This window comes from Paramisgurnus dabryanus, chromosome 15 (assembly GCF_030506205.2).
Source record: "Paramisgurnus dabryanus chromosome 15, PD_genome_1.1, whole genome shotgun sequence".
NCBI lineage: Eukaryota > Metazoa > Chordata > Actinopteri > Cypriniformes > Cobitidae > Paramisgurnus > Paramisgurnus dabryanus.
Window position 1 is genome coordinate 13,445,576 of NC_133351.1, and position 13,200 is coordinate 13,458,775.

The 13,200-nt window shown below is 37.4% G+C and overlaps 1 protein-coding gene across 4 annotated transcripts in view; it reads right to left on the reverse strand.

Moving 5' to 3' along the window:
* The window catches only part of kdm6a (lysine (K)-specific demethylase 6A), a 54,723-nt gene extending 42,165 nt beyond the window's left edge, over positions 1–12,558 (reverse strand). For 2 of the 4 annotated variants that reach the window (XM_065251864.2, XM_065251862.2), the window contains exons 1-6: positions 12,091–12,558; positions 11,890–11,953; positions 7,686–7,794; positions 7,547–7,596; positions 4,475–4,533; positions 2,477–2,521 (exon numbers count right to left, since the gene is read on the reverse strand). In XM_065251864.2, the coding sequence (XP_065107936.1) occupies positions 2,477–2,521; positions 4,475–4,533; positions 7,547–7,596; positions 7,686–7,794; positions 11,890–11,953; positions 12,091–12,245 (482 nt within the window). In that variant the 5' untranslated portion in view covers positions 12,246–12,558. The remainder of the gene's footprint in view (positions 1–2,476; positions 2,522–4,474; positions 4,534–7,546; positions 7,597–7,685; positions 7,795–11,889; positions 11,954–12,090) is intronic. The other 2 variants (XM_065251865.2, XM_065251863.2) reach the window with 2 other exon arrangements.
* Positions 12,559–13,200: the final 642 nt, after the last annotated feature.

Here is a 13,200-nt window from a genome sequence, read left to right on the forward strand (position 1 = left end):
TTTCGCAGTTTCTCTTTCAACTGCTTCAAAGTCGAGTGGAGACTTTTACACGTTACTTTGAGCTTACTTCTGCACGTGAGGTTTATCTTTCACACGCCGAGACATGCACACATAGGGATGCACCGATAAATTGGCCGATGATGCTTGCTATGTTTCTCAATGAATTACAGTGAAATGCTGCTACATCCAAAAGCCAGAGGGCGCTCTCGTGCAGAAACTCAATATGCGTTGCAGAGACAAAAAAACATTATGGTGCATTCACATCACACCAGCCGCGGTAGAGGCGGCAAAAACGCACTATTCGTGCGTAGTTGGACGCTTAAACATTTGAGTTTACTCGCTTCATTTGCGCGTGAAAGCCACGTGTGAAATTCGCGTCATGGGAGGGGCTTCTGTGACCTGCTTTTCAGGTATGTTCATGATAATGAATATGTACAATGATTATGTTTGACATGTGATTTTTCAAATGTATGTTATAAACGACTAAAACTAACAGTGATTTTAGATCAGTATGGACTTACTGATCAAAAGCCACAGTACATTAGTGCTGGGTATCAATTCAGATGTTCCAGATCGATTCGATTTCGATTCGCAAGCTATCAAATCGATTCGATTTCGATTCTCGATTCAATTTTCGATTCCGGTTATCGGGTATGTTTTTATACTCGATTCAGCTCAATGAATATAGATTTAATTCAAATACTATATTAATAAAAAAGAACAGTGAACAGCAGTTTACAAGTGGGTAATTAATTTTAAAGAAATTAAAAGCCAAAACACTATCGTCGTCGTCTTGCTTGTGAAATCTAAAATGCTTCCATACTTCTGACTTTTTATGTGAAGGTGGCATCAACATCGATGAAGCACATGAAACTGCCATTTTAAGCACTGAATGAATGAATGACAGGCTTGCCTCTCGCTCCTTGGTAATATCGCGCAAGGCAAAAAAGAGGGTAACATGTAATGAAGAAGACTAGTAATTAGATTAACGTTAATCTTACGTTAAATGTTTGCGGAAATAAATCTGAAAGAAAAAAATCGATTTTGAATCGACCACATAAAAAAACGATTAATCAAAAAATACTTTTTTTGCCCAGCCCTACAGTACATGAAATAGCGGTACATATTATCGGCTGTGCGTTTCAGAATAGTTATCGCCCAGGTATTATTAGTTTATATCGGCATTTATCGCCGCATCCCTATGCGCACATGAACAAAACTGTGAGAAAGCCGGTTAAGGTTCTTACATGCCACGTAGAATCGGAGTAATGAGCAAAAACTACCCTATATGGGCTTTCCCTGATAAAAGAAAACAGCTTTACGCATTTACATGACCCTACGTTATCAGTTTAAGAAGCATAATCGGCTTGTATGCGGTTCTATGTTCCGGGTCAATTTGAATCGGTTTTGATTTTTAAGCTGTCGGAAAAAAACAGTTAACTTGTGATTTCATTCTGTAAATTTCTCATCTAAAACTTTCTCATTTATGGATCAACTCAAAGTTAGTATACACTGATATTTATTTTGTAACAATTTTAATGTAGATGGCAACTACAGCTTCTGTGAAATGCTTAAGGGGGTCTACAGGGTACTGCACCACAATTAACATACACGTTATAAAATAGTTTTTAACAGAACAAATAAATGTTAAATATAAGTGACCACATTATATTTATCCATGCCTGTGTATAATTATATACAATCTTTAAACTCAATTTGTGACACACAAGGATACTAGGCAAGCCTGTGATGCACCTACACACACAAATCACCCATATGTCAGTAATCAATAACCAGAAGTTCATCAGTAGCAATACAGTCTATATACAATTCAATTAACACAACCGTAAAAAGTTACAGAATAACAGTTTACCCAAAGGACAAAAATTAAACTTTTATTGCCTTTAAATTTCTCTTTCATATGTAATTACTTGCTATAATTGCATTGCTAATGCAATTATACGCATTAAACCTAATTCAGTAACTTCTTTCTCCATGTTCAGCAGCAACTAAACAAGTGCTTGTGTGAAAGCATGACAGCCTTAAAAACTGTAAGCATTATAGGGCTTATATATTATTATAGGGACATAGAGACATCTTTTTAATGTGCTCTTTTCCTCATGTTTTCCTTCTCAGGAAATGTGCAAGTAATTTTAAGTTTTGCTCTTCCATAAAAAACATTTGTATGATGAGAATTAATGAGTTTTATTTTCTGCCAGGAATTTGTCACGTTTTCAACTTTCACTTATGTTTCTTTAAATAAGATGTCAATGAAGCATTTTTTGCCATCTATACAGACAAAAGATTACTCTCAAAACATTATCAAACTACATCTTCACCACTATAGACATTGGAACATCATTATCCTTCAACATAAACCAAGTTAATGCAAAGATTCTCGCTGCCTAAGCAAGCTAAGCATATCTAGAGAGCATGTCTGAGGCATACCCTTACAAAACCAATATGGTATGCCTACCTTCTCTGTCCAGAATGGGCATCTGAGGGGGTGCGCTGCACTGCCCTAAGACAAGGAAAGAGGGGACCTCCAGTAGTAAATATCAAAATATACCATCTGTACATGTATTTGCCAAGTCAATACTGTTTTCCTAGGTACATTCTTATGCTATACATTAATATACATATTTTGAACTCATACATTATATCCTAGTGGGGGAAAGAACTTAGCTTCATGATGTATGAATATGGGAGAAATATGATGCTTTTTCTATAACTTAAGACTAGACCTCTAAATATAAGCAGTGCATCTCATAATGCCCGCATTTGCAATAGGCCCATCGAAGCACATTCATTTTCAAAAAATATATATATATATATTTTGGACCTCTTTGGCAATGGTACACAATATAAAAAAGGTTTCAGATGGCAGAAGGAAATCACAGATGTCTCTGTGAGAAATCAGTGAGCTATACAAAAAAATTCCTCTCAAACAGAGTTTTTATACAAGTCATCTAGTAAAGGCAATATACAGTACACCGCAGAAAAACAACACACCGCAATTTTAATTACCCAAAATTTGTGCAGGTCTACAACTATAGCAGATCTTAAAAGGTTAAAAAATTACATTTATTAAAAATGCAAAAATTCACTGAGCTAGATACAAAACTGCTATTATATACATTCACCTGAATTCTAGTAACTCATCATTATTCAGGGAGCTAAAAACAGGGTTCCAACGCCTTAGTTAACTTCAAATTCAAGGACCTTTCAAGGACTTTCCAGGTCCATTACCATCAAATTCAAGGACTAAATGTGGGGACACATTTCAAGTGAGAACAAGGTTACATCGTGTTAACTTTTAAGATACATTGTAACAGTTCCCTTTTAAGGGGACTCGCGCTGTGTCACTGCGTTGACACTTTGGGGACGCCTCCAGGGCTAAGTGCGTCTGGATGTGTATATCAAATTGAACCAATGGTGAGACATAACGACGAAGACAGGGTGACGCGGGAGCCAGGAAGTATATCGCTATCTGAAATATTGCCAAGAATGACGTTACAGGGACCCAGGAAGTATGGCAAAGGAGACGCAGCATCTCGTTCCCTTCTCAGGGAACAACAGTTAAATACATAACCCAAAACGTTTTCATGTGTTAAACACAACCATGCAAAAAGCATTTTTGGCCTAAAAAGTCTAGAATTTTTATGATATTATCCTACACTACACAGAGAATAATATGATTTTTTCCAGAAAACTCATTGCATAAAATAGATTCAAGCACTTTTAATTACCTGTATCTATGCATGTATATTTTCAAAAACTTCCCAGGGCCTTTAATTTTTCTCCCAGATTCACAAACTTTCAAGGATTTCAAGGACCCATGGGAACCCTGTTAAAAGCTACGCTCCACAAAAACTACAGCTCCTGTTGCAACATCAACTCCTCTGTCTGCTAACCTCAATTTTCTGAACGTAGTTAGATTTTTATCATGAAATGAGTACCAAGTGTGTTTACAAAGCACGCTGTACATAAATGAAACCCAACGTGATTACTGATATAACACAAACCAAACTTAACTGCCTGCAAGACTGTTTGTGTATCCACACAGACTTGGATTATGAGTACCAGACCAGTGTTCACCCACAGCCCTATCACGCTCAAGTACCCAATTGTTGGGAATTACTGTGGTACACTACCAACAGAACTATAGTAATTTGCATTTTTACTTAATTACAGCTCTACGTTATACAAGCCCAGTATCTCAAAATAATCATCAGTACACCAATACAGAAAAGAGACAAGACACAGACACATGCAGCCAGCACCGTTGGATGAATGTTTACAAAAAACCCCGTAGAGTTGCAGTATTTAGCATAATATAATTTGCTGTGAGAAAAAGGACAATATAGTATGAGTAGTATATGTATAAAGTTAGATATTTTAACCTGTTAATGATGGAAAAATAAAACATATGGACTGCATGAAAACAGAACTGCAACACAGAATATGTACTTACCATTGAAAAGCATTGTAATGGAAGTAAACCAAACCAAGGCCATATAAAAAGGCAGCATTCTGAAATCAGAAAAGATGCAAGTTAGAAACATCATGAAAGTTTAATTAAACAACAAAGCACTTTCATTTAAACAAATGCATGGCTTGTAAGGCTTGTATGCATGTACAGCTTTCTGGTTTTCTCATCACCCCCTGTGTACTAAAGGAAACCACCTCACCTCAAACTTTCAGTTTAATTTATTTATTTATATAGCACATTTAATAATGACAGAGTTGACCAAAGTGCTGCACAAAAAATTAAATATGCAATTAGCAACAAAATAAAACAAATGTGACGAGATGACAGTTTACTAAAGATGTAACAGTATTACGGTATAAAAAATTTTGCCGATAGCATCGCAGTCACATGACTCATTTTAAAATTTAGGTCTTCCAGGCGATAAGTGTAGTCTTTTGGCCAAGTGGAGCGAGCGGAGGGAAGCGGGAACTACAATTCCCATCATCCCATGCATACCAATCATCCTTTGAGCTCCGCTGCCTACAGATCTACAGATTTGTAAAGCGGAAATGGTGGATGCTGCTAGTGGTGAAGAAAAATAAAGCTAGTGTAGTTAATAAAGTTGAAGCCTAGTCGTTAGATAGTTGGGCTTGTAAAACGAGAGTTGCTGGTTCGAGTCTCACAGCCAGCGGGTTGCGACTGTGGTGCCCTTGAGCAAGGCACCTTACTCTAATTGCTCCAAAGGTGCTGGGATAGCTGCCCCGGGTGTTAAATGCAGAGGTAACATTTTGAGTATGCGTTGCGTAATTGACAACCTTGTCACTCACTTTCACTCAACAGGGCATAAAAACACCTGTGGCTAATAGGTGTTACGTGAAAAACGAGCAGTCTTTACCTCTCACGACCACAAAAGGTCATATTTACAAAACTCAACGTTCAAGTGAATATAGATCAATGAATTTTCGTGACTCTTATCTCTTTTTGCAGAGAAAACTGTGACTCAAATTGAAAGCCACTGCGGCTTTTCTTCCCACAAATGCACTTTCACTAGACGTTCATGAAAGTCACAGTAGTATTGGTTCTAAAAGGCAGGCGATATATACAAATTCAAGACATTTTACATAACTGAATGTTATGATTATTTAAAATGCTACTTTGGAAAGTTTTAAACTGTTTTAGATTTTGTAATTAAGGGTATAAATAAGAAACTGATACATCGATCAAATGATTAACAGTTTGATGCAATCATGCCACGTATAAAAGCAGGTCTCTCCATATATTTTTAGGAAGCACCTTTATTTTGATGCTCAAGCAATCTTGAGAGCATTTCCATAAACACTGGAAGTGCCTAACACACCTTAACTCTTTCCCCGTCAGCGTTTCTAAAAAAAAAAGTTGCCAGCCAGCGGCAGCATTTTTATGATTTTCACAAAAGTTTAATGCCTTCCAGAAAATGTTCTTCTTTAAATATATAAACAAACAATATATCAGATGAAAGAACAGACCCTCTGCTTTCAAACAAAAAAAAACTGTTTCATCCTACCTTCATTAGTTCTCTTGTAATGACCTCTCAAACATAGGTAGGTTTCTTCAAAAACACCCAATTTTGAGCAAAAAGCTGAGATAATTCCATTTTTGCGAAGGACTTTTGATAGAGATCAGATGCAGAGCGATCTTTAAAACATACACGGAGTTCTTTCTCTTTCACGTGAGGCGCTACTTCCAGGTTGTATAAGTTGCGGAAGTGCGCAGAAAATCTCGTCATTGGCGGGGAAGCGTTTTCTCTTAATTGACGAGATATCTCGTCAATGGCGGTGAAAGAGTTAAGTAATTGCTTATTTTCTTATGATATTTTAGCTTTCTAATGAAATAAGTTGGCACAAATTTAAAAAAGTAACTACAAACACTTAATTTCAGTGAAGTGTTCTTAAAACTTTTGAGCTGTAGCGTATACAGGATACACACTGACGTGTGAAATAATAGACCCAGATAAAAGCAAAACAAGCTACACAGTGCTGCTCGACCCAAATGCGGTCAGGAAGGAAACAACAATCTGGGGCTTCAATGACAGACTTGACAGCACATGCTACTTACACGCTGCTACCTCATAAGACCACGGACAACAATGTGATGTCGGGACAGACGCAAGACAAAACGCTTGCATTGACTGTCTGCAGCTAAGCATGTTGCATTACCCTGACAGGCTGACAGTACTGAACATAGCCTGCTCCTAACACCTGCACAAATCATACACAGCTGTCTGACTGCTGATACAGCATCCTTAACCTCTTTAACACAGGTGCAAATTTAAAATGTGTCTTGCATCTGAGAGCTATAAATACATACTGAATCCTAAGTTTTGAAGTCTTTCGAGTACAAAATCTTCCCATTTCCAAGACTGCCGTCTGCAATTTAGCAGTGTTTTCATTGGCAAATTTTCAGTGCAGCTGTCCAAACTAAATAATGTCATTGCAAAAATGTAATCTATAGAACAAACGATATGGACCAGTCAAACACTACAAAACCTTAGTCTAACTGTTCTGGTAGGACATTTTATTTGCTGTATGCTGATGTATAGCGCATATCGTGTGAAAGATGACACATCTACAATCAACAGCCATATGTGAAGTCACAGTAACTCCATCATGGCCAACGTCTGGTCTGCCATTGCTATTCCACAGCCAAGAATGTCACTCTTACTCAATAAGAAAACAGCCGGAACTTGTTAAAGCCCATTACTAGCACTTCTTCGTCAGATGCATCTCATCAAAAACAAACTATCTGAATTTCAGCTAGCTACAACTAACCTGACACATCAAACTGCAATGCTTTTACTAAAAATAGAATCAGAGGCCACATTAACACCTGGTGTTAACATCCGTTTAAGATGATGGTGAGTGACTAGGCCAATTTGCAGGACTGCTGCTCTTTAGGACCGAACTTGCCTACCCCTGGACTAGGCAATGCATGTGACCACATGCCTCGAAGGAGTTCATCGCAATTAATTTTTACACCAATATTCAGTCACATTTACTTGTGATAAACAGGTTTCAATATGAATTCAGAATCTCTCACCTTCCAGTAGTCGGACTGTAAACTGTAGTATCTCTGGTATGCAGATAATGCTGAGGCAAAAAAACAAAAGAAGATTGATGAACAGACTATCTTGCACAATAAAACATGAAAAAAGGTCCTTCAAAAACTCAGAACTCACCTTTAGGGTAATCTTCCAGTAAAAGGTTGAAGTGACCTAACTGGCAAAACACCTCTGGCTCCACTTTTCCTTCAGCGTTTAAGATATATACATCATAGCAACGAACAGCCTGTGGAAGGAATCATAAATATGAAACATTCAACATCAGAATGCTCACCTTCAACAAACCATGACGTCAACTTTCCAAGTACTGTTTTTAAAGTGTACAGACTGGCACAAATAAGGCAAAACTTTGAAATTTATATATGCCTTTGTTTTATCCATCTGAACAGGATCTGGAAAACAGCCCATCTAGACAGCAACTTAAGAGTTTGCAGACAGCACCATGCTATAAACTAATAAGGAAATTACAACACTAGATGAAAGATAATTTTTTTACACAGAGCTCATTTTCAGTTGTCATAACAGGTTCTTAAGAAGATGATAGTAGGAGTAGCAAAAGCCGGTAATTCTCATATACTGAAACGCATACGAAAATATTTTGCTTTTGGAAAAAGCACTGCATCTCCTGCATCGTGACTATTGCAGCTGCGCATATTGTGCAGCCCTACACTCAATGCAACAAGATTAAAACAAAAGTCATCGTTGACAAATGCTTTTCATATTTTAATAATTATTATTAATGTCAAATAACAGAATAATACAGGGCTTGACATTTAGCATTGTCATGTGTCATTGACAGTAAATCTGTCATACACTTCTCAAAGTAAAACCGTTACTAGTTGCCCGAATATAATAATGACAATTTAGCCATGCCAATTTGGTTATACTTGATTATTATAGAACAAAGGCTATCTTAAAAATAAAAGCAGTTATTTTTATTATAATTTTTTTGCATCAACATTTCAATTTTCCTAAACATTTATAGTTTATTTGTGTCAGCACATCTGCTTTCTAACTAATAATAGAAAGCAGAGCTGCGCACAAATGCCGTGCACACACCACCATGCACACTGAGCGTGCATGTCAGAATGTCTGCGTTTGTGTACGCAACTGTGCGTGGTGGTGTGCATGGCATTTTTGTAACTTTACGCATGGCTCCACGTCCAAAAATGACAGAAAGTCCGCCAAGTATAATCAGGGTTAAATGAGGGGTCAGAGTCGCATCGAAGCAACTGCCACCACGGGTACAGAACCCATCATGTGAGAGATAACTTGTAAAAACTATATTTGTGGCAGTCAGTTTAGATTTTGTGGCAGGCATTTTTCTTGGTTGGTCAAGTAAAACTCTCTCTCAGTGGCCCATCCAAAACATTCACTTCTTTCAGACACATCGAGCCCTGTAAAAGAATAGATTTTACAGGCCATATTCTTTAACACAGACAAAAACTTCAAATATGCTCGGTTTCAGTGCACTGATACTGCGGTTTTGTGAGGACGAACAGCCGAACCGCGTGAAAAAACTCACGGTTATAAAAATACCTGTGTCCGTGTGGACTAGGCCTTAAATTTAATCTCACAAAACTGCCGTTATAATAAATAAACCTGCACGCATCTCACTCTTATCGAATCTAAACTTTGTTGTTTATGATGAAAGCGTGAGTGCGCACTTATCAAAACACTGAAGTGTTTAATGGACCGGGGGGAAAGGTTTAGGGTGCTTTTCACGTCGTGGGATTTCCTTGGCTTAAATGTTGCACATTGCAGAACTGTCCTGCAGACGGGTGAATGTAACCAAGTAAGTAGGCAGTTTCAACTTCATGCAGCGCTGCCCAAGACGACAGGAGTATGACAAAGTCACAGACAGTGAGAGCAATACAAGGGCACACTGCTCCGTATGCTTAAAAATCATTCTGTCAGAACTTTGCGGTCATACGCCTGTCGATATATATGGCGGCAAATGATGTTGAACACACATCTCGCAAGTTTTGCATAATACAATCGTCCCTTCTAAATAGCATTGTAGTAAAATTGAATTGTCTTGCAGTGCAAAAACAATTTTATACATTTAGAAGCGGCTTATCCTAGTCCCAGACTAAAATGCATGTTTGAGCTGCCTTAATTTAAAAACACCTTGTACTGACACATCTTTACTGGCATTTAGTAGTGCCAATGTTTTGTCTCAAAATGCACACCAGTATGTTTTTTTGTAAGGTTTGATGCAAAAACTATTGAAATGTCCAAATACAACTGATGTGTCCTGAATTAATCTAAACCCAGTCCGGGAGACCGTCCCTTAGTCTCTTAATATGAAGTCATAAGATTGTTTTGCATGATTACACAGAAATAAAACACACATGACTGCATTTGTTTTTCAGTACCAGCTCCGTGTGTATGATTCACTGGCGCATTATATTAAAAACAAAATATTAGCCTTCATAACCATTTATCAAAATCAATTATTAATGGGCTTTTAGAAAAAAATTTATCAGTGTATTAACCCAATTGTGCACAAACATTAAAAATACTTTTACATTCAGAAATTTCACATTATGCATGTAAAATAAACCATGAGCAGTTTAACGTTAAAATGGAAGTAGAGCATGTCAGACTATGCACTGCTTGAAATTTTAAAGGACAGACACATCAGTCATTAAAATTACGAATGACAAAATGTGTCCAGCATTGACATACTGCAACTAATGTTGCCTACAAATGAAAAAAAAATTCATGCATGCATGGCAAAGCAAACCAAGTCAACTTTAGTACCTTTAAGTACTAAAATCCCAATTCAACTAAAATCTGCCACAATTTATTGTTAGACCACATGTTTTTAAGTGCTATAAAGGCACTTGTTAATGATGACTTGCAACTGCTGTGATCAAAGTGAAAACATCCCAGTAAAGTTCACACGTATCTCTGCTCAGCTGGTCAGCATCATGCAAACCGGTTAATATGTAGCAAAGGCCAGAGAAATCTTTGTGGCCAGAGATTTACCTATGCTAATGCATCTTTGAAAACCTTACAGGTCTAAAACTGGCCTGTATTCAACTAGCTAACACACAAGGGATACGACAACATTGAAATAACAGATGCAGGTTCTGGTTCAATATGACGGGTAATATTAAAACACTTCAAACATCTTCAAACATCCTTCTTTAACTGATATTCCATCCAAAGAGGATATTCAAATGGATGCAAAGAAAGGAAAATAAGAGCATTTTCACTCCCATTAAAGGTTTATTTATCCTTAGCTCTCAAATAAAGTAGCCATATCATGAAAATCTGACTTTTTCAATGTTTAAGTGCTATAATTGGGTCCCCAGTGCTTCTATCAACCTAGAAAATGTGAAAAAGAACACCACAGTAATTTAATTTTGGTAAACCATTCTCTGTGAGTATGTAAAAAATAGGTAATTAAAAATTGTCTCTCCTTGTGATGTCAGAAGGGGATAATACCGCCCCTTAATCAGCACTATCCAACCACAGCACTGCCATTTAGTGCAGAGATCAGATCATTTGCATTTTAAAGGACACACCCAAAAACGGCACATTTTGCTCACACCTACAAAGTGCCAATTTTAACAAGCTATAATAAATTATCCATATGATATTTTGAGCTAAAACTTCACATACATACTCTGGGGAAACCAAAGATTTATTTGACATCTTAAAAAAGTTGTGTGAAATGTCCCCTTTAAGGGGCACATTGACAGTGGGTGAATAGACCAAAAGAAAGACTGGAAATTAGTTTCATACAATTAGAAAGCTAAACAGGCTAACCAAGTGTCGTCTAGGATTGTCGGTTGAGTGAGTAAAAAGCAGTGTACGTGAAGAAATTGGACAAATAAAATTAAAATGCACACTTACCAAGACAGTATGCAAACTCAAATAAATGCAAACTAATATTTAAAAATCAATAGACATCCCGATCACGACACGTATGGCATATGGTCAACTGCGAATGCATAACATTTCTTTCTAGTACTGTCCACAATGTTATAAATAACGTATGTCCTCTTCTATTTACACACATGCTATATCAATATGCACACTACATTCATAAGATTCATTTTTATTTCTGTGATTATTCTATAACTTAGGCTGAGCAGACTGTGAATACAGTTTCATTGCAATTTCTCCAAGCCAATTTATAAAGTATTTATCTGGCTTTAGACACCATCAGTGGCATGAAGGGTGTAGTACGGTATGTAATTTCCCTCTGTGAATAGTATACATTATACAAACTGTCTGGTCGATGTTTCATTTTCATTTTAGAGTATGTGTTTATCTGTAGACCCCCATCAGTGTCACACACTCGTACCTTTAACAGCAAGGCCTTCGTTCTGGCGCCATCTTCATGAAGCCTCTGAAATCCAAACAGTGTGCTGCAAATAGAGGACAACACAGGCGGTTCCGTGTTACTTCACCTGCACCGCATTCATTTACACAGCTCTAACACGAGAAGAAGGGTGGTAAAAACGAAATGAGGGTCACGAGTAAAAGTAAATGGGCTTTATCTGACCTGTCTATGCCGGCTAAGCGTTCCTTTTCTTGCGGCGTAAGCTTCGGAAAGTCCTCCTCGGTTTCACTCGCTTTTCCCGCCGCCATTTTCTTTTCCTCATCACCACCAGCAGCAGCGCGAGCTACAGCGGCCACCGACACTCCGCACGATTTCATAGACAAAAAGCTCCAGGGAAATTATTTACGCACCGCAAGCCACGCACCTTTTGTGTGGATCCAAACGCAAAAGAATAAGTGTCAAATCCTCCAAGGAAAAATATTTCCTCTAAACACCCTCTTTTTTACATTGTCCTCGACATAAATGAGTCGTAGTTAGCGGGTACACTAAAATGCATGCAAAACAAGCAACGCTGGGTGTTACGGTGAATTGTTATTTAGTAATAACTCAAACTTCCCCCTAGTCGCCAGCTCAAACTTGTTATAATTGTGTCACTCAAGCGAACCCACGCCGCCGCCGTCGGAACGCCTTCTCTGTGATTTCGACCAATGGTTGTTCTGGGTGATGACCACGTGATTTGCGTTGTCTTGGGATCCTTTTTTCGTATAAACTTTCAAGGGGGAGGGTAAATAACAAACCCCTCAACTTTACGTCGGATCGTCGCCTGCTGCAATTGGCTCACTTGGTTTATTATGATTACGTAACACCAACATAAAACGCATTATTGGATACATCACCTGTCTGTTTCAATAAACAGGGTTTGAGGATGTAAATTTATAAGACTGATGTCTAATTTTAAGAGCCAGTGTGACTGAAGATTATGCACAAAGCATAAAAAATTCAATCGGATATGTTTTTTTCAAGACAGTCTGGTTAGAAATTGATGCTAAATAAGTAGGTTTTCTCCTTTCTTTCTTTCTTTCTTTCTTTCTTTCTTTCTTTCTTTCTTTCTTTCTTTCATTTAATTACATCCAATTTAATTTACTATAACGTAATTGTTTTATTTAACATTAAAATACTATAAATCAAGAAATGAAATAAATAACTAATGCACGTATTTGAATTGAAGGTAGCTCCCACCACTCCCGTATTTGTAAATCAAAGATATGTTGAAAGCCTACTGATATTGTGGGACAATAACATATTTTATTATAACGTTACATTAAAAACAAT